A 19507-nucleotide genomic window follows, 5' to 3' on the forward strand; every position below is an offset into this window, starting at 1 on the left:
ACTTTCTGACTAAATTCAAGTCCCTTAGTCACCTCTGGTATTTCCAATTATCTTCAGAGATATGACAAAATTCTCCTCAAACAACCTCAAAAAAACAATTTAGAAAATAATTTTAATTTTTAAAAAGAAATATTTCATACAGAACTTAAATACAAAAATAGGTTATTGCAGCTTAAAGGGGCGGGATGGTTAGAAGAGGTGCTCTTTTATTATTTTCCTAAGAAATGTATTGTTTTGTCTTCCCTCCCTCACGGATTTCCTTCTCAAGCAAATTCCTTCACAACGCATCTCATTCAGTGTCGTAGTCGGTTCCCCTGAGGAACCCTTCACTCCTTTCTCCTCCTGAAAGGAAAAAAGCTTGGCAGCCCTGCTGCGAGGGAAATGACAGGGGCCCAGTGCGCGCTCTGGTGGGCAGTGAACAGGGCGCTGAAGAAGGCCGCTCCCGCCCAGGGTCTCCCTGGCTGGGCCTCCGCCACAGCGAGCCTCAGCCATCGCCTGTGCCGGGCAGACACAGAAGCCCCCAGCCGCCTCCAGGGCGCACCCTGCTGGCATTAGATGGTAAACAGGCTCTCCCTCCACGCTGCAAAGCTGGGAGGCGTATTTAACCGAGCAACGGCAATAGCAAATGGAATAGTGATCCACTCCCAGTCACTTCCTCAGGCTCTTCCAACTACAGTGTCGGCAAACACACACACACACACACACACACACACACACACACACACACACCCATCACTTCCTTTACCTGAAGACTTCACCAAAGGAATAATGTGCTTCGTGAAATATTTAAAACACCTTAGGCAACAGAATTGTCTCTAGACTTTTAAAAAAGTGTTTAACAGAAACGTATAATTGAACATATTTGGAACATGAACATACACACACACTCTCTAATTTGCAAATACGCAAAACTATAGCATTATTCGCCACAACCTGAAGCAAAGCTACTACAGCGAAGTAACAACTATCACATCTGTACAAGTGTGAGGCCCCAAATAAGCTCAGATTTAGACAAGAGTGACGCACACAGCCTGACTCTTTAAGGCCTGTTTAGAGGAAATGGCCTGGCATGTTTTACATTTGCTAAGCTATTTAGCTGCCTGGTTTGACAAGATTTTTGAAAGGAGTGAAAATTAATTATTATTGCAGTACTGCTACAATAATTTGGTAGGCTAATTGCATTCCAGAGCAAAAACAGGCAAAGAAGGATTTCCTCCTGGGCTATTCTTTGATACAGCAGCATTCGTTTTAAAAGTAATGAGATTTTTTTAAAAGTCAGACCTTAAATATCATGGCTTCTGCAACCTGCCCTGCTTAAAGTTTAATGCAAAAAGAGATAGCACCTCCATGAGAGCAGTTACACGTGAGCATAGATCCAGTTTTTTCCTAGGTTTAAGATGGCAATATCCCTGTCCCAGAAAACTACTCAAAGTATCTCTTTGACATTGTTTGGGGATGGTTTTCATTTGGGGGCACAATGTTCATGTTTTTGTAGTGAGGGAGGCGCGAGTGAGGGTGGGTAGGAAGTTTTTGAAAGTCTCTAAGTGAGGTATATGTTGATGGAAGAGGCACCACAAGTTTCAGAGGGTTGAGCACAGATAGTGGAGTGAGAAACACGGGTTGTCATGGGGTTTCTGGAACTCACACAGCATGGCATGGAGTATTTCTCATGATCTTCACCTAAGTTCTAACCGGCTTATAGAGGATCAATCTGCAGATCCACCCAGGGCTACCCTCCAGTTTGGACAGGCCATGTCCTGCACAAGGGCACCCAGTTGAGGGGCGAAGTGCTGATATCCACCCTGTTCCGTTCTCCAGCCGAGCCCCCTGCTCAGGCTGCCTCCCGGAGGAGGGAGCGCCTTTTCTAACTTGTATTCGGGTCAAAGGAGGCCCTGAGATTCTTTCAGGTCCTCGCCCTTCAGATTGCAAAACCTGGTCTTCATCTCTCACCTCCAACTATGGATTTTTAAGGAAGAGAATATGCCCATGGCAAAGGTAAACTCATTTTGAAGATATGCTTTCTGTTCAGTGAAAGAAAAAGGGGGGAAAAAGAGAAAGGGAAAGAGAGGAAGGAGAGCGAGAAGAAGACTGAAGGCAAAGTTGTCCTTCTGCCTAGTAAATTGTGGATGGGTCGTACTTCCCTGGACACAGCAGCAAAGGGGTAGAAAATTTTTTTTCTATTATTCCACAGCAAGGAGGGAAAACCTATTTGTAAATGGAATTCAACCCAATAATAGCATGTCTGTGTATTTGTTGAGGACTAGAAAAATTAGCCACAGATACAACTACATAATCCAGCAATGTAACTAGAAATCAACACTCTCCCATTTCAAAGCATAGTCGAGACATTTTTCTTCTTTTTTAAAGAAACACCCATGGCTAAATGTCACTAAGACTCTTCGATGTGCCAACATATCGACACCTCATAAGAATCCTGGAAGGGAAGAAACTCCAAAGCCCCATCTTGGAAGAATGTACTCCCAAATTCTTGCCTTTGCTGCTTGTGCAAGAAACTTCTAGAAGGCGGTTTCTTTCCAGTTACCTTTGGGAGGTAATTAGGTCTTCCCAAGTTGCAATCTGTGGTGCTGACCTTGGAATAAAATCCCTGTACCTGTGTAGACTAGATCTTGTTCACAGAAACCCTAATCCACCTACTGAGTACAGAATTTTCAAGCTACAGCAGTAAGGGTCCTGAAATTTCATTAGCAGTCTGCCCTCTAGTGTGATAACACAGTACTTCAGATAACTAGGAATAGAAAAGATTTTTTTTCTTCCCTTTCAGAGAGCAAAAGAATTCAAGTTTTCCAGATAGTGCAAGGTGAGGCATTTATCCTCAAAGACAGCTTCTAGAGCTGAATCAAGCAAGGCTCACAATGATAGGTCATGGGGTCAGAGTCAAGGACAGGTGGTGCTGTGATGGGCGTTGCCCCAAAGCCTGCTGAGACAAAGGTTCTTCTTACATCCTTGGAACCCTCCAGGGTCCTTCTTGGGTGATAGCATTCAGTTCCCCATTCTCTCACAGTGTAAAAATAGGTCCCACTCAATGGCAACCAACCTATCGGGAATATTACAAATAATAGGCATTTTTATAATTTTTTCGCAAATCATTAACACAAAGGAGCCTTTCAAATAGGCCAGGTTGAATTTTTGAGATGCAAGAGTTTTGTGAAAAGACCATGTCTTTGTGTCTGCTGTTTTTAGATGTTTTTGATGGTGGCTGGATGTTGGTAAGGCAGGAGATAATCTTGAGATCTGCTGTCTAGATTTTGCTTCTATCTTTTGAAAACCTTCAGAACTTGGCCTGTTTCAGTTTGTCAATGTGGTAGCAGAGTTTCAGTGCAGGTCCCAGCTTCAGGCCCAAGTATTTCATAATCATGTCACTCTTCAGCAACAAGAGAGCGTTGCCGTCAATCTCCTGGTGGGACAGGATCAGAACAAAGGAAACCCAGAAGGTGGTCAGAGTAGTCAAGGAGTGGCTGCGGTTAAAGTGTGGTCAAGGGATGGGGTAAAGGAATATGGACTTACTTAGGTACACATCCTCTTAGTCCCAAGGCAAGCTCTTCTTTAAAAGATAGATCAGAAGTACTATATGCTCCTCTTCCATCATCTCCTTGGGGTAACTTAATACAATGGATTGTTCGTATTCCTACTTTATCCCGATTGAAGGAATCAAGCATAACTCCAGTGTGGTCCCAATATCCCACATATGATGCTTCCTCCCCATCCAATCCCGGGCTAAGTGAGCAAGAAGTGTGCGATGGATTGAATGTTTGTCCCCCATCCATTGACATGTTGAAATCCTAACCTCCAACAGGTGGTTACTTTGGGAGTTAATCAGGTCATAGTGATGGAGTCCTACTGAAGGGATGAGTGTCCTTACGCAACGGGAAGATGGCAATCTGCAACCAGGGAGAGGGCTCTCACCAGGAGCAGACCAGGCTGATCGCAGCCTTCTGGCCTCCAGAACAGAGGAGTAAGTTGCTATTGTTCATAAGCCAGCTGTCTATGGTACTTTGTTATAGCAGCCTGAACTGACTCAGACAAACTGTCACCCATTAGACCCTGAAACTAGTGGTTCCCTTTCCATTTCAGGTGCTGGCAAAAGGCCCTGACTTCCATCCATCACCCTAATCTCTTGTTTCTTTCTTGGTAAACCCACCTACCTTTAGCTGATGACCAGATCACTAATTACACTCTACGAGGGCATTTAGGTGTTTTTTTTGGCCCTGTCAACAATGCTGGGTGGCATACAACTAAATGATGCCCCTGCTTCATCTCAGGGTTTAGCACAAAGAACCGCTAAGGGAATGCCAATCCCTTGAGGTCCTGGCATTGCTCCCAATTGTCTCTGAAAATGGTAACCCTCCGGAATGCATGTTGAATTCATGGACCTAGTAGGGCTGGGCTTTCTCATTAACCTCTAGTGCTATTTTCAGGTCACTTAAGACAAAGGGTAGGAATTTGGGGCGCTCAGATGGGGAGAAGAGGCACAATTGCAGGATAACTGTGCAAGAGTCATAAGGCCCTCTCATTCACTAGCCAGCCCTCCAGTTTTTGACAAAACACTGACTCTGTGTCAATCACTTTCCATGTCCCTGGCAAAATGGCAGTGGGCAAATCTCATCCATGGGCCCTCCCAGGGGCCCCATTGCTTAAAGTCCCTCTTTACCCCAACCCCTAGACTTTCACTGTCTCCTACCACTCTGGAAGAAAGCCGAGCTCCTCCCACCCAGCTCTGTCTAAACATAACCCACCCTGTGGTCCTTGCTCTCAAGGCCCCACTATTAGATGTGGGCAAATATATCCCTAACAAAATGTGAGTGTCAGTTAGGTAAGGATCCTCCCCAAATCTGAGAGTATGATTTTTATGACAGAATCACCAAATAAAATGAGAAACAGGCAAGAAAAATTAATGGAAACTGTAGCAAGCAGAAGAATGATCCGTCTTCTTCCCCTAAGACCTTTATGTCTTAATCCCTGGCAAAAGAGGATTATGTTTGCAGATGGAATTAAGGTTGTCAATCAGCTGACTTTATAATAGGAGGAATATCCTGGATTATTGGGAGTGGGGAGCAATGTAATCACAGGCTCCTTAAAAGTGGAAGGGAGAACCAAAGAGTCAGCAGCCTGAGAAAAACCCTGCTTAACATTATGGCTTTGAGGATAGGATGAGAGGATACGAGCCAAGAAATGAGGGTGGACTAGATGCTGGAAAAGACAAGGAAATGAATTCTCCCAAGAGCCTCCAGAAAGAATGTCGGCCCTGCCAATACCTTGACTTTATCCCAGTGACAGCCCTGTCAGACTTCTGACCCAGTGAACCATGCAGTGATAAATTTGTGTTGTTTTGGGCTGGGTAACAAGCTAGACACCATGCTGAACACTTTGTGTGCATCTTCTCACTTAATCCTCAGCTTAGGACTAGGCACCAATACAGGTTGCCTGGCACATAGAGATATACTACAAATATTTGTTGAATGCATGGACAGATGGATGGACAGGAAAACAGGCATTCCTGTTAAAGGCTAAACGATGGAACAGATGAGACAAATATCCCTTTAAAACAACTAAGTGGTGGTTGAGCTCTGAGAAGCCTGTGGTTCCAACTGGCCTCCTTGGGTGGTACCCCCAGGGCTTAGTTCAGACGCCCTCCCCCAGCCCGCCTCCTGAACCTCCCCCTCGTCCCTTGCCTCCCCCACCCCGCCTCCCCCGTGCCAGGCCCACCACACACATACGTGCTTTCTGAAGAGCTCCACGTGAGGGCCCAGAGCCTGCGGGTCAGCGTCTTTCACAAACCGGACCACGTCCTCTACGGTCCAGGTGGCCGGGTTCCGGCTCCTTGGCCGCCTGCTGTCCTGTCCATCTGGAGAGGGGCTTGAGGCTGGACGGGAGAGCATGGAGAGGGAGACCATTAGACGCCAGGACGAGGGCCTCGGCACCCACCTGTGCTGCCTGCTCCCGCCTGGCCCTGGAGTCCTAGGAGGTGGCCTGAGGGACCTCCTGTGACAGAGAAGAGCTGAGTGGCTGTGCACTGGTTGGGACCCATCACTCCTCTAGCTTCCTTTGCCCACCTTTAGATGGTGCTTTTGCTTTGGTCTAGGAGACATTTATCCTCCCTCCTTCCCACTGAGGTTCCACCAGCGGTCAGAGCCCAGGGAGACCCCTTCCAGGGCAGCACTTCTGTGTCCTGCCATCTGAACGTCACCTTCCTCCGCCTTTAACCCCAAAATCTTCATTTGTTCCTCTCTTAAGATGCTGTCCAGTGTGCCTGGCATTACAATTACGCATGTACTTGTCTGCAACCTCCAGTTCGATTTTAACTTCTTGAGGAGGATCTTTTTCATCTCCCCCCATTCAGTCCACGAACGTCTACTGAGCTTCTCTCTGTTCCAGTCCTGGGTGGAAAACGGTACCCTCTCACTACAGGGTCTGTAGTCAGTGGCTCCTCCATGGCTCTAAGTAATATATTTGTAAAAATTGGGTCAATCAATGTAAAATGATTCAATAGCCTTTGCAGAAACAGTATAAATAACTTATACGAAAGCCTTGTGTGGGTAATCCTTAATCCTATTTTCAGGCCAGAAAAAAGTCTAGGCTCTGAACAATGAAGCCGCTTTCCCACAGAATAATCCTAAATCAGAAGTGGAGAAGCCTTCGCTTGTTTCCCTCCTTCAGGCTCAGGTGCGGTAGTTCTCTGCTGTGTCTTCTTTCCTCCTCTTTGCACAAGTGCATGGTTCACCGTTAGCACCGAGAATCACAGTATCACACTTCCGAGTCTTTCCTGAACGCGTAGTGGTTTGGTTGAGAATTGGGTTTCCTTTGAGAGTTCCCCTGCCTTTTCCTTGTTGGATTGGAAGAGCCCCTTAAGGTGATCTGGCCCCGGGCATTTTGCTGGGAGCCTGTTGCTGCCCCCTGGAGCCATCTGAACCGGGATGACTACTTATTAGAGACGATTCCGCTGCCTTTAAAAGTCATCTGCATTCAACATGGGGACCAGGCATCACGGAACCAAGTTCACCTCTGAATCCTGCCCCATCGGGGCTTTGGTATTAATCAGGGTAACAATAGATGCTCTGATTACAAAGGTTGGGAGTCTACGGTGCCAAAAATGATTTCAGAGTGATCAGAGCAGAGGTCAGATCTAATTTCCTGTATTTGATAGAAAGAAAAAATACCAGGCCGACTCACAGCCTCGTCCATAGGAGACTCAGTTCCTTTCAGCAAAGTCAGGTGACAGGGCTGAGCACAGGAGGTGTTCTGTCCCTGCAAGGAGGCGAGGAGGTGCCCAGGTGATGGCCCTGGAGAGAAAGTGGCTCCCCTCCGGATGCCTGGTACTTGCTGTGGGCATTTTCACGTTCCCCGGCTGGAAGAGCAGCAGTCGGGAGCCTTTAGTCAGACCAGACAGAGAGCAGCAGGAAGCCTGCCACACCTGGGGACTTGCTCAAGTTCCAAAGCACGTAAACTTGCTCTAGAAGGAAGAGAAATGGAACCTGCTGGTGGCAGGTTGCAAAGCCTTTTTGGTGGTCTCTGCTCGCAAAGATAATAAATACACCAGCCCCCTCCAGCTGCTGTGCAGGTGTTAGGAAGACAGAGTGGGTGCGGCCAAGCAGCTGTGATTGGACATTGGTAAGATGCGATGGATTTGGAAAAAAATCTTGCTCCTATAAGAAAAGAGCACGCAAAGTGCTCACCCAGTGCCTTTGGGAAGGCAGCATTCTCCAGTGCAGAGACTGTTGTATATGGTCCTGTCCATTCACTGGGGCTGCCCGAGACTGGAAAAGCAACACCCGGTTGTGAGTGCATGTGCAATTAAAGATGGGTGTTGTCATTTCTAAAGCTGAACTCACCATCCCTAGGAACAGAATGACTGAGTCAGGGTGTAAAGTCATCCCTGGCATTTCCAGGTACTTAGACTGCTGTCTCTGAGTCTCTCTCTGTCTCACACATGCCCACAAGCACATGCATAATTTCCTTTCTTGCATTCATAGTTCAGAGGAAACTGCTTAGCAAACAACAGAGTCACGAAAAGAATGGAATGAGCAATGAGCTGGGAGTCAGAAATCCCTACCACCCATCAGCTATGGGAGCGCCTTTGTGCTTCTCGGGTGTGAAATAAGGGAGTTGGGAAGGACCTCTAAGGTCCCTTCCTCCTGAGACACTGTGCGGTCCCTTCACACACAGGCTGTCCCGTGCAACACTCACGGGGTTAGCTTCTCACACATCTGAGCTTCAACTGTGTCCACGTGCAAAGCCCACACGATGAAGATTCAACAGCCAGGCTTCTGGTCCCTTTCCTGGCCATGGTCATTCTCTAGGGGCCTCAGTTTCTTCAATTTGTTTCTCAAGAATATTGTAAGAATCAAGTGAATGTGTAGATTTGGGCTGCAGTCTGACAAGAAACATCTGAAGAAAAGCCAATCGGTGTCCAAAAGGGACCCCTTGGTGTCCTTCCTCGGGCTGCTTGTAGGTCCCCTCAGCCCTCCCAGACTCCCTGGTTGGCTAGAGCTGGGTTGGGAGGAGACAGGGTGAAGGCAATGGGGAGGGTAGATCTGCCCTCAGCTCCCCCTAGTCACCTGGTCCCATGGACTGCACCCTTCCTAGAAACAAGACCATGCAGTAAATGAGGTACTAGGTTAGCCCACAATCTGGGCGACATCAGCCAACTTAATAATATCTTTCATTATTTCTATTACAATAATTTTCACTATGAGGTGAGAGAGATAGGAGACAGAAGAGGGCCTGCCCAATCTTGTATTTTAATCAGGTTTTTCTTTTATTCCATCAAGACCAGCTGACATGCCTGTAGGAGACCACAGGATACCTCTAGAGACAAGGAGAGACCACAGGCTTGACGTGGGGCTGAGCTGGACTGATTCCTTCTCTGCCACCAGACACCATGACCTCTGGGAAAGCAATGTGATCTCTGCCGGGAAGCCTCCAGCCACCCCTTCTCCCCACTGCCCCTCCCGGGCCAGCTCCTGCTTCTCCTTCCAGCTGGCTCCACGGTCACCTCTCTGGGAGGCCTTTCCTGACTCCCAGAGTTGGCCCAGCGACCCCTCCCTATCTGGCTCTTTCATAGCAGCCGTACTTGACCTGTGGAGCAATAGTCACAGCTGTGGTTAAGTTGATGCCATTGTTCTGTTTGTCTCTCTGGAGCTGCACTGTCAGCTCCATCCTCAGGCCTGAGAAGACCCCCTGGCTTGTGCTCCATAAGAATCTGCTGGTATCTCTCCAAGTCTTAGTTGCCACAGCTCTCCTTTTTCCCCAGAATGAACAGACCCTTGCCATACCTTCAACCTTTCCACCCACATCACATAGAGCACTGTCCCATCCTTTTTCTGGATGAGTCATCTCTATCTGTCACCCAACACCATACCGTATGGAAGCAAATGCCAACCCCCGGGAAGCACTTGGGTGGTAATAATAATGTCAGATTTACTTTGTTTCTTGATTCTGAAGCTTGGACCCAAGTGTGTTTGGGAATTCTATGGCATGGCATGTTAAATGCAAGAGTCAGGATGCTTTTGTTATCTGAAACCTCTTTATAGGTCTTAGTGATTATGTCTTGGATGAAAGATAGGAGAGAGCTCTCAAATTTTCACCTGAGTATGAGCAAAAAAACAACACAGAAATGTGTCCTGCAACTACATTCCTTCCAAGTCCACTGGCAGACGTGACAGGTGTGATATATCAAGACAGCAGGTGGCCAGGGTAAGTGTGCACATGAGAGAGAAGGCTGGCAAGTTTGCCACGTCATCAACATCCACTCCCCTGCCTGCAGCCTCCTGCAGTTTTCTGGCCTCTGTGGTCTTAAACCATTTTGATCAGCACCATGGGGGAAAATCCATTCCTAGGTTCCTTCCAGGGTTTATGACTTGAGTCAAACCCTCTTAAAGAGGTATGGTCCTTCATACCAGCTGCTTTCACTTGGGATGCAATTTCGCAGCAATACTGAGCAGCTCTTTGGGCAGAGGGAAAAGTCAATAGCCCTCCAGAGGGCCCCCAGCAGGCAGCTAGGTGACAAATGGGTAAGGAGGTCAATGGTTTTCTCTCCTGCTTTAATATACTGCCACTCAATCCAGCATGGTTTAATTCCACAGTTTCCAAATGTGTTTAGCTGTACAAATGTTGTTCAAGCAAAGCAAGCATAGAACCCCATTCTGCAAATGCAGAGGCCCCGGTTAAAGAGGGCAGGGTGTAAGAGTCCTGTCTGCTCCCATCCCCTCCTCCCTATTCCCTAAAACTTTTGAGGGTTGGGTGCTCAATAAGTAGCTATTTAGTATATGCCTCAAAGAAGCAGGCCCCTCTTCCGGGGCTGCAGAGGATACAAATATGAGCAAGAGGCTGAGAGTGGTTCCTACTATGGGACTGGAGAGAGGAAGTACTAGAGAGGAGGAATCAAAGTGCCAGGGGCGGAAGCAGGAGAGAAGGAACACGGCAGGTGTGGCCGTTGCCTAACCAGTAGCTCCTTTCCTTTCTTCCTTCGTAATAGAAGACCTGAAGTCCAGATGGAACCACGGTTGCTTCCCTCCCCACCCTCGGCCAGCAGAGGCTTGTGTGGGATGGGTGATCCTTTTTGAGGGGAGTATGTGGAAGACCTTGGATCATACCCAGTAGCTAACTGCTGTAGCTTCTCAGGGCTACTGGTGGAGAGATCCAAGGCTCAGGGCAGAAACATGGCTTGCCAAAGAAGACAGCCAGTCCCTTGGGAGGCTCCTGAGGGGCAGGATGAAGACTCTGCCTCCTTGGCCTGGGCCTCCCTTTTTCAGTAGTTCTCAGCTGCTGAGTTGATGAGCTGTGCTCGTTGAGGGATGTGTTCACATGGTCTACAACTACTAACATTTATTGAGCTCTTATTTGTCCTAGGCTTTGTAGTAAATACACATATGAACTTATTTAATTCTCCCAACAAACCTATGAGGTAGGTGCTATTATTATTACTCCAATTTTACAAGTGAGGAAACTGAGGCACAGAGAAGCTCAGACTTGCAAAAGGTCAAACAGAAAGTAGCAGATCTAGGATTGCAGCCCAGGTCATTGGGCTCACAGTTTATGCAATTATCCACTGTGCTGTATAGCCTCTGTTCATTAATGAAATACTGAAGTTTGAAAATGAGTCAAAAAACAAAAATCAGAACAGATGCCAAGCTATCCCTAGAATGACAGCTTTCGTAGTTTGCATCCCAACAAGCGACCTGTAATGGGTGAGACAGAAGTGATGCTACAACCAGTGCTGTGGGAATTTTGCTGAATTCTGGTTCTGCTCATGTATTTGTAGCCTGTGAGTGTCACCCCCTACACAAAAGAAAACTCCTTACTAACATCTGGTTTTGTTCCTGGCACAGAGCTAGTCCACACCTCTCAGGCCCCCTTAGAGTGAAGTGTGGCAAAATGGCCAGCTCTTGCCAAAGACGTGTGAGTGGAATGATGTGACAACTTCCAGGCTCCAGGAGAGCGTGTGCCTCCCCCACTTGCTCCTTCCCTTTCTACCCGCTAGGTGCTGGGGCCTGGAGGCCTGGGGGACAGCAGAGCCACAAATGGAAAAGCGCCTGGGCCCCTGAACCGGGATGCACTCACCAATGAGGAACACCCACCTTGGTCTCTTGAACAAAAAATAAACTTCTATTGTACTTGAGCCACTGTAGGTACTGCTAATTCCTGCAGCCCAGCCTACTCTGATACACCATTTCCTTTGCTTATTACCAAAGGTTGACGTCCGCTGTGTTCAAGAACAACAAAAATTCACGAAGGGGCTTGTGGAAACTTCTAGTTTCCCAGTGTTCCCGTGTTCAAGCTGCCACAGTCCCCTCCCTCCCTTCTCACGGCGGTCCCAGGACCCAGGGAGACAATGCGTGCGCTACGTTACCACATCTGTTTCCTTCGAGAGAGGTCCCATTCCTCTTGGGGCTGGAGCCTGGGGGCCTCAGCCCGGGTGCCGATGGGCCTCCAGAGGTGCCGGCTGGGCCTCCCCCAAGGTGGCCGTCTCCAGAGTTCTGCCTCTTGCAGTACAGCGAGGAGGAGGCGGGCAAGGAGCCCCTGTGGCTAAAGGCTGAGGTGGCGGGGTCCAAGCTGTAGCGGCTCATGCCCGCGGGGGTCGCCAGGCGGCACTCTGCAGTGGCGAATGTCTTGGCTGAGCAGGATAGCAGGGGAGAGAAGCAGAGATCAGAGAGCAGCTCAGGGGCCACCTGGTGCTCAGTCTTGGGGAACCTTCCTCAGCAAGAGGGGTGTCACTATCTGTGAGGACAGTTGAGGAGGAAAGGACCCCAAGGCATAATCCCAAATAGCTCACCCCTCAGCAGGCAGAAACACCTGCCTCACCAACAAAGCATTTTGTTACAGGGGTCCGGAGATGTGCGCCTCTGTGTCCTCGGGAAAAGTAATTATCTTGGTGACTGATGACTTGGTAATAAAATTCAAACAAAGGTTTCCCCCCCCCATGGCTCTGCCCCTCCAGTAGTCTCCACTGGTTTGTCTGAGTTCCTCAGCATTCTCTTCTCTGCCCACCTCACCTGGTAATGCTGTAGGGAAACGGGACCCCCCCATACATTGCTGGTGGGAATGTGAAATGGTGCAGCCTCTTGGGAAAATAGCCTGGTTCTTTCTCAAGTGGTTAAAAATAGAGCTATCGTATGACCCAGCAATTCTATTCCTAGGCATACACCCAAGAGAAATCAAAACATATTGAACATATGTTATGAACATTCGTACATAAAAATTTGTGCATGAATGTTTACAGAAAAACTATTCATAACAGCCAAAACAACGCAAATGGCTATCAACTAATAAATGATTAAACGAAATGTGGTATATCCATACAACGGAACATTACTCAGGCATCAAAAGAAACAAAGAACTGATACAGCTACAGTGGATGAGCCTTGGAACGTTATGCTAAGTGAAGAAGCCAGCCACAAAAGACTGTATATTAAGTGATCCCACTTACATGAGATGTCCAGGATAGGCTCATTTATAGAGACAAAAAGTACACTAGTGATTGCCTAGGGCATGGGGATTGAGGGGATCGAGGGTGCTAGCTAAAGGGTATGAGGTTTTCAAGGTGCTGAAAATGTCTTACAGTTGGGGTGATGGCTGCACATATCTGACTATATTAAAACCCACTGAACTGTACGCTTTAAATGGATGAATTGTATGATATATGAATTACACCTCAATAAATCTGTTTCAAAAAGTCATTGGGGAAGCCCAGTGTTAGGTGTGAACACGTTCTTGTGAGTGTTGTGCAGTCAAGTCTGGCAAACACTGCTTTGGCCACTGGGACATGAGCGAGCTGAGCAGCCCAAGGGTGTGCATGCTGTGCACCTCATGCTTCGTGGCTATTGGAGGGCTGTGAGGTATCTTCAGGAACCTGGAACTCTGCACCTTCACTTTGACGGACTCTACTGTGGCTCTTCCCTCTGGGTCAGAAGACATCAGTAGAAAGATTCCAAAATGAACCAGGCTACAGAGCTATATATTAGGCTGCTTCCTGAATGGAGCGAGGCAGAGGGAAACTAACATTTATTGAGCACCTACTATGGGCCAGCATCATCCTAAGCCAGTGAGCGGTAAGCCTGTCATTGCATTCCCTTTATTGGAAAGTTCTCATAGTCTGGGACACTAGTCTTTTTTTGTGTCCCCAGTGGCAGGTACTCTGGTATACATGAGGAAGTAGCTCACAGTGCATCGCGTACAGAAGGCACTCAAAAAATATTTGTTGAATAAGCATTTGGGCCAGTTTAGCAGTGAGGCAGCTGTTACACAGATTGTGTATTAAAATTCAGATTATAAAGAATTAACTATAACTTCTCCTTGTAGATGATTGATAAACAATGGAAAAAAAATTGAACTAAAACATTTATTCTGTTTATTAAATATTTTAAATCCAAACTAAATATGTCTATGGAATTCTGATAGGCTATGGTAGAGAACGTGGATAATTCACCAATCTGCACTATAGTTGGAAAATACAGATGCAGATAGAAGGCTGTTTTATGACCACATGTGGAAATGAGGAACAAGGGAACATGGGCGTGATTGTTTTAAAAACTGCTGATAGCTATGGATGAGATCAAAGTTTAAAAAAGCCAGCTTCTGGGCTATGATCCAAAAGAATTCATTAGAAAGTAAAACCGACACAAGAGAGCATCAAGCATTAGCCCTCTGCTCAGCAAAGGATGTGCCAGTAATTCTGAAGTCAGCCAGACAGACAACCATGGAGCAGCACCAAGCCCCGGCGGTGGCTCTGCACAGCCCGGGGCTCCCAGGAAGCCTGGGGATGAACATCAGGGTCAGGTGCACACACAGGATGCTGTTCAGAACTGATGAGGTGCATCTGCTCACACCTGATGGAAACAGCCTTTCCTCACCTTTGTTAATGGGGTGCTGATGCTTACATCACACCTGACCCGTACCATGAAGGCCACCATCATCCAACCAGAGGACTGAAAAGGACCTTCAGAGAACACCCAGCCCCGCATGTCCCTAAGTGTCAAATGCCATGTCCTCTGGTGGGACAGGGGATGAGTTTTGGTGGTACTTTGGTGGATTCGTTTCCTAAGGCTGCAGAAATGACCACTGACTTGGTGGTTTAAAACAACAGAAATGTATTCTCTCATAGTTCTGGAGGCTAGAAGTCTGAAATCAAGGAGTGAGCTGGGCCACGCTCTCTCCAAAAGCTTCAGCGGGAGGGGCCTTCCTTGCCTTTTCCAGGTATTCAAAACCTTTATACTGTTCAAAACCATTCAGGCATCCAGCATACAGGTAGATGAATTACAGGTACGCAGAACTTCTAGTAGCTTAAAAATTTAATAAAGTAGGACACATGAATTGTTACCTAAAACTACTAGTTAAAGTTGGAGAGAGAATTACACTTTTCAGGCAGTTTTGTGGCTGACTAGTAAGTGAACACCAGATGGGGCCAGCAGACCTGGGATCGTCCAGCTCAAGTGCTCAGCATGGATCCAACTCCTGCACACAGACACGTGCAAACCACATTCACAGTCCTTTTCTCCTGGATTCTTAGAAAATCCTTTCTTATCTGAAATGAGCTGTCTTGTTACCCTGGCACCTCTCATCAAACAAGAGGAGCCCACCAGTTCAGCAAATCAGGGTAAACAAAACGTGTTTTATGCACTTCCCTTCTATAACCCCTGCCTCTGTCCTAGAGACTGAGGAAGCCACTTGTAAATCAGTAAATCTTTCCTCCAGAAAGAGGAATAATCTGCTTTTGTCTGACACATGAGCACGCTTACATAGGAAGGCAAGTGCAAAATGCACATTCGAAGAAGCCTGCCTGCCACCTTGTCAGGGCTTGGTGTCGGGCACTTCCAGGAGAGCCTGGTGTTGCTGATCTGTGGACAAGGACTTCCTCCAGCCGCTGTGTATGCAGCCTGCCCATGAGTGAGGCCACAGGACACTCTGGAAGGGTTCAAACCCATTCAAGCCTCAAGGGACACCTGCTTGCTTCTGAACCTGACCTGTGCCTAAACCTCTCTGTTTGGGGAACAAACTCCAGGGCCAGGAGAGTGTGGGCTCCCCCTCCCCCCTCCCTTCAGAGGCCTCTGCAGAGGCCTCCAGGATGCCTGCCGCGACCCATTCGTGCCGGGTGTGAGCACCCCGAGAACCGCCAAAGAAGAGCAGGAAGAGGCAGCGGGACTAGAGGAAGAGAGCCAAGGGCCAGACAGAGAAAGAGGTCCCGCGGCGCCGGGAGCAGCGCGGAGAGGGCAAGGGGCTGAGTGTACAAACCACAGGCGCTCCTGACGGAGTTTCAGCCCAGCTGGCGCTGACCCCTTGTCATTTAGGACACGAGACCTAACTCCTCACCGTGAAGTGAACTTGGACAATTTATTTTATTTAAAAAAAAATTAAACTGGCACTTTACTTGGGTTCTCTAACCAAATGGAGCCCTGAAAAGCAAAATGCCTTCATCCACAAAATTATTCGCCAATAATACCTACTCATGCAATAATAACCCCCAAATTCCAGAGCTTCAGACGCTATTCTGTTCCAGTCTCCCTCTCTCTCCCTCCCTCTCTCTCTCTCCCTCCCTCTCTCCCTCCCTCTCTCTCTCCCTCCCCCCCTCACACACACACACACACACACACACACACACACACACACACTCACCCTCCGCTCCCCACCTCATCTCCCCACCTCAGTCATAACCTCCTAATTGCAGGAGCAGCTGCACGGAGTGAACCTTTCCTACCAGCATCACGGCCACCTGCCCCCAGGCTGGGAGCCCTTGCCTTTCTTGGGATCAGTTGCCAACAGGTCTGCCCAGCCCAGCAGGCCACACAACCCTGCCCAGGCTGGCAAGAAGGTCAGCCCCCTGGGTCACTGTCCAGAGGCTCCATGTGTGAATGGCTTGGCTGGGCTGCTTAGAGAGACGGCAGCACCACAAACCTCTGGCCTAGAAACCCAGATTAGAAAAGAAAGTAATGCAGACAGGCTAATAACACCGCCACTCGAATGGCTGTGGACTAACTATTACTCGATGCTTCGCCTGGTGCCACCACCCAAGGGGCATGGCCAGTAAACTCTGGAACTCAGAGAAAGAGACCTGCAGGAGAGAAGCAGAACGAGGAAGGGAGCAGGAGGGAGCGGCCCCAGGAAACAACAGCCAGTCCCCAGTAGAGCTGCACCTCCCCTGCATCCAGCCAGGGGGGCATTGTTTCCTACCTTGGGTGGCTGTGTCTCTGCCACCAGGCAGCCTCACACGTGTTCCTCTCAGGCACCAGCGGTGCCCCACCCCTGCTCAGTGCAGTGGGGGGCAGAGTGGACCTCCGAAGGACTTCCTGGTGGAAGAAGCCAGCAGCTTTCCTCTCTGCCCTCAGCTGCCTTGCACTGAGGCTCTGCTAGAGGTTTGCAGATTTCCTTTTCTCGAGCAGTCCCGCCCCTTGTTCGTGCTCAGATAAGCTCATCATGTTTTCCCTGAGGGCCCTCTGTGGCCTCTCATCCCAGCCTTCCTGGTTCAAAGGGCACCAGGCCACACCACCTAGGAGGCATAGCATTTCATTTGCTTCAATTAAATTTTCCCTTAACTTGGTCTCTGGCCAGTATAGATTTTCTCTTTAAGCTTGTCTCTAAATTCAGCTCCCTCAGCCCTCAGAATCAACCTTATGACTCCCCTCTGGTCCATTTAAATACATTTCTATCCTTTCTCCCTTAATGAGATGCACAGAAAGCAACCATAATTTTAATGCTTGACACCTGAACTTCTTTAGTCCTTTTGATGTTTCTTGTTTACCTACCCGATATTTCTAGTTTGCTTAAGATTTTGTTTTAAGCCTATGGGTTGATTTTCTCGTGTGGAAATTTTGCCCAAAGGCAATTTCACCCAAAGTCAGCAGTTTGGAATCATGAATGGCCTTTCATTCTCAAGGGGAGAGCAGGTTCACAACCACCCTCTCTACTTGCAGCTTTGCCAAACCTCTACCCCAAGGTTCATGGGAACTCCCAAGAGGGGGTGAGAGTGGAAAAGGGGGGACCTCCCACAGTCATGCTCTGTTTCCCTAATAGCCTCCACACTTTGGGGGTTTACAAAGAACTCTGAGGAAATTAAAAATGGTTCTTAATCAGGGAAATGTTGGAGTCCCTGGAATAGAGGACACCATGTTAGTTTTGGTTCTAAATGGACACCCCGACTTTCAGGGAGGCTCACAGCACTTCCCAGTATTCTTCACGCTCAGGGAGCAAGCTGCTGTGTCATGAGGTGCTCTGTGGAGAGGAACCAACAGTGTGTGGGAAACTGAATCCTGCCCACAACCCTGTGAATGAGCTGGGAAGTGGATCCTTCCCTAGCTGAGCTTTGAGGTCTTTGCCACCGTGTGGGAGACCCAGGGCCAGAGGACTCAGTGAAGCTGCACCTCACTCCTGACTCACAGAAACTCTGAAATAATAAACGTTATTTTAAACCACCAAGTTTTGTGGTATCTTGTCACACAGCAAAAGATAACTAATACAGATGGGAAAGGGAATTTGTTTCATTCCTCTTGGCTCTGCTTATCCTGAATGGAAGCTGTAATTATTAACTCGGTAGCAGCTAGGATGTCTCTGCCATGGAATAGCTGTGCAATTCTCTGCCAGGAAAGTTATGGGATTGTTTTCAGCACAGGGTTTATGGCTTAGGTATGAGACCTAGAAACTGCCCACCGATAGGAGAGAGTACGTGAAGTGTAACTTTGAAGCCTATTCTTGACATGGTTTGCTATTTTTACCCTTGTTTTGATGTATGACAGCAGGTACTGGTGCGGATAAGCAACAGATAGTACCTTAGAGCCCACCACAGGGGTTTAGGGGCTCAGTCCAAGGGAGCACCCCAAAGGGGTGGGTAGAGTCTCCAATTACAGCTACTGTGGGCCCTGGAGGTTTGAGAATAGCTACATCTCATATATTCAGTCCTTTATTCCCATCGGTCCTTGTGCTTTCTGCGTTCTGATGTATAAATCAGAGAACTTGGTCACCATTCCCTTGGATCTCCTTTGAGGTCTAGCCCATCCCCTACATCTCCTCTTGCATCACAGGCAGGAGACCCTTTGGACAGGCCTGCCAGAGACACAGAGGCTTTCTGCAGCTGACTCAAGAGTCCCCAGCATTATCTGGATAGTTGGAAAGTGACTCATGGGGGACTGATGGGTAGGGGTGTCACATAGGCACAGTTGGCTTCACGAACAAAGGAGCAGATTTCCAGTAGATTTTTTATTTGAAGAGAGAGCATGGGGCAGGGGCAGGGGTGTCTTTCAGAGAACTCCCGAGACCAGCCCTATAGGAAAAAGAGTCTATGTGGCCTCTTCCTACAGGCTCTTTTTCTCCTCCACACCCCTCATAGAAGGCACTCTCCCAAACGGCCAAGAGCCTAGTGGGCATTTGCCATCCTCACAAGTCTGGTCCTCAAGTCTTGGGTGTTGACATCTTTATTCCACAAAATGATTTTGCTTAAAATTTCAGACAAGAGAAGTGTTATCTTAATTTCTTTTTGTTGCATTTTAATATATACATTTTCTATTAAAATATCAAATTGGTCAGTGTGATTCAGTATCATGCTATTTGTCTCATATTTAAAGTACCTGGGGTGGTTCCAATGATTTAATTGGAACATTCATTCATTCATTCATTTAACCAATAATTATTGAATACATATCTTGTGCTTCCTCAGTATCTACAGGACTCAAAAGATAGCCTAAGCCTTCCAATGTAGAGGGCTCTAGTAAATTAGTGAGCATTGCAAAAATCTATTTTAAATTCTACAAAGCCAGGCTTTTCTCTGGACGTTATAATTTTCCCTTTTACTCAATGCTTTAAAATATGTACTGATATTACAATTTAATGAATAACATCATTGAAAATAGAATAAATAGCTTTTCCTAAGTGAATCCTATTGACACACAGGCAGAAGTCAAATTAGGAAGCCTGCACTGGCAAACGCTCCCTGCTCCCTGCTCAGAGCGCTGGCTGGGCTGCCTCCTGGACCTGTCTGTCTGAAGACACATGAGGCCTTAGTATCTGC

At 47.7% G+C, this 19507-nt stretch overlaps 1 protein-coding gene across 2 annotated transcripts in view; it reads right to left on the reverse strand.

The window, feature by feature from the left end:
- Positions 1-811: 811 nt before the first annotated feature.
- Positions 812-19507, reverse strand: part of SCML4 (Scm polycomb group protein like 4) — a 70890-nt gene continuing 52194 nt past the window's right edge. The window contains exons 1-4 of one of the 2 annotated variants that reach the window (XM_081141146.1): positions 16681-16887; positions 11867-12130; positions 5736-5881; positions 812-3415 (exon numbers count right to left, since the gene is read on the reverse strand). In XM_081141146.1, coding sequence (XP_080997272.1) covers positions 3290-3415; positions 5736-5881; positions 11867-12083 — 489 coding nt within the window. In that variant the 5' untranslated portion in view covers positions 12084-12130; positions 16681-16887 and the 3' untranslated portion in view covers positions 812-3289. Of the gene's footprint in view, positions 3416-5735; positions 5882-11866; positions 12131-16680; positions 16888-19507 lie in introns of those variants that run through there. The other variant, XM_081141145.1, reaches the window with a different exon arrangement.

Source organism: Miniopterus schreibersii (assembly GCF_964146895.1).
Source record: "Miniopterus schreibersii genome assembly, chromosome: 6".
NCBI classification, from domain to species: domain Eukaryota; kingdom Metazoa; phylum Chordata; class Mammalia; order Chiroptera; family Miniopteridae; genus Miniopterus; species Miniopterus schreibersii.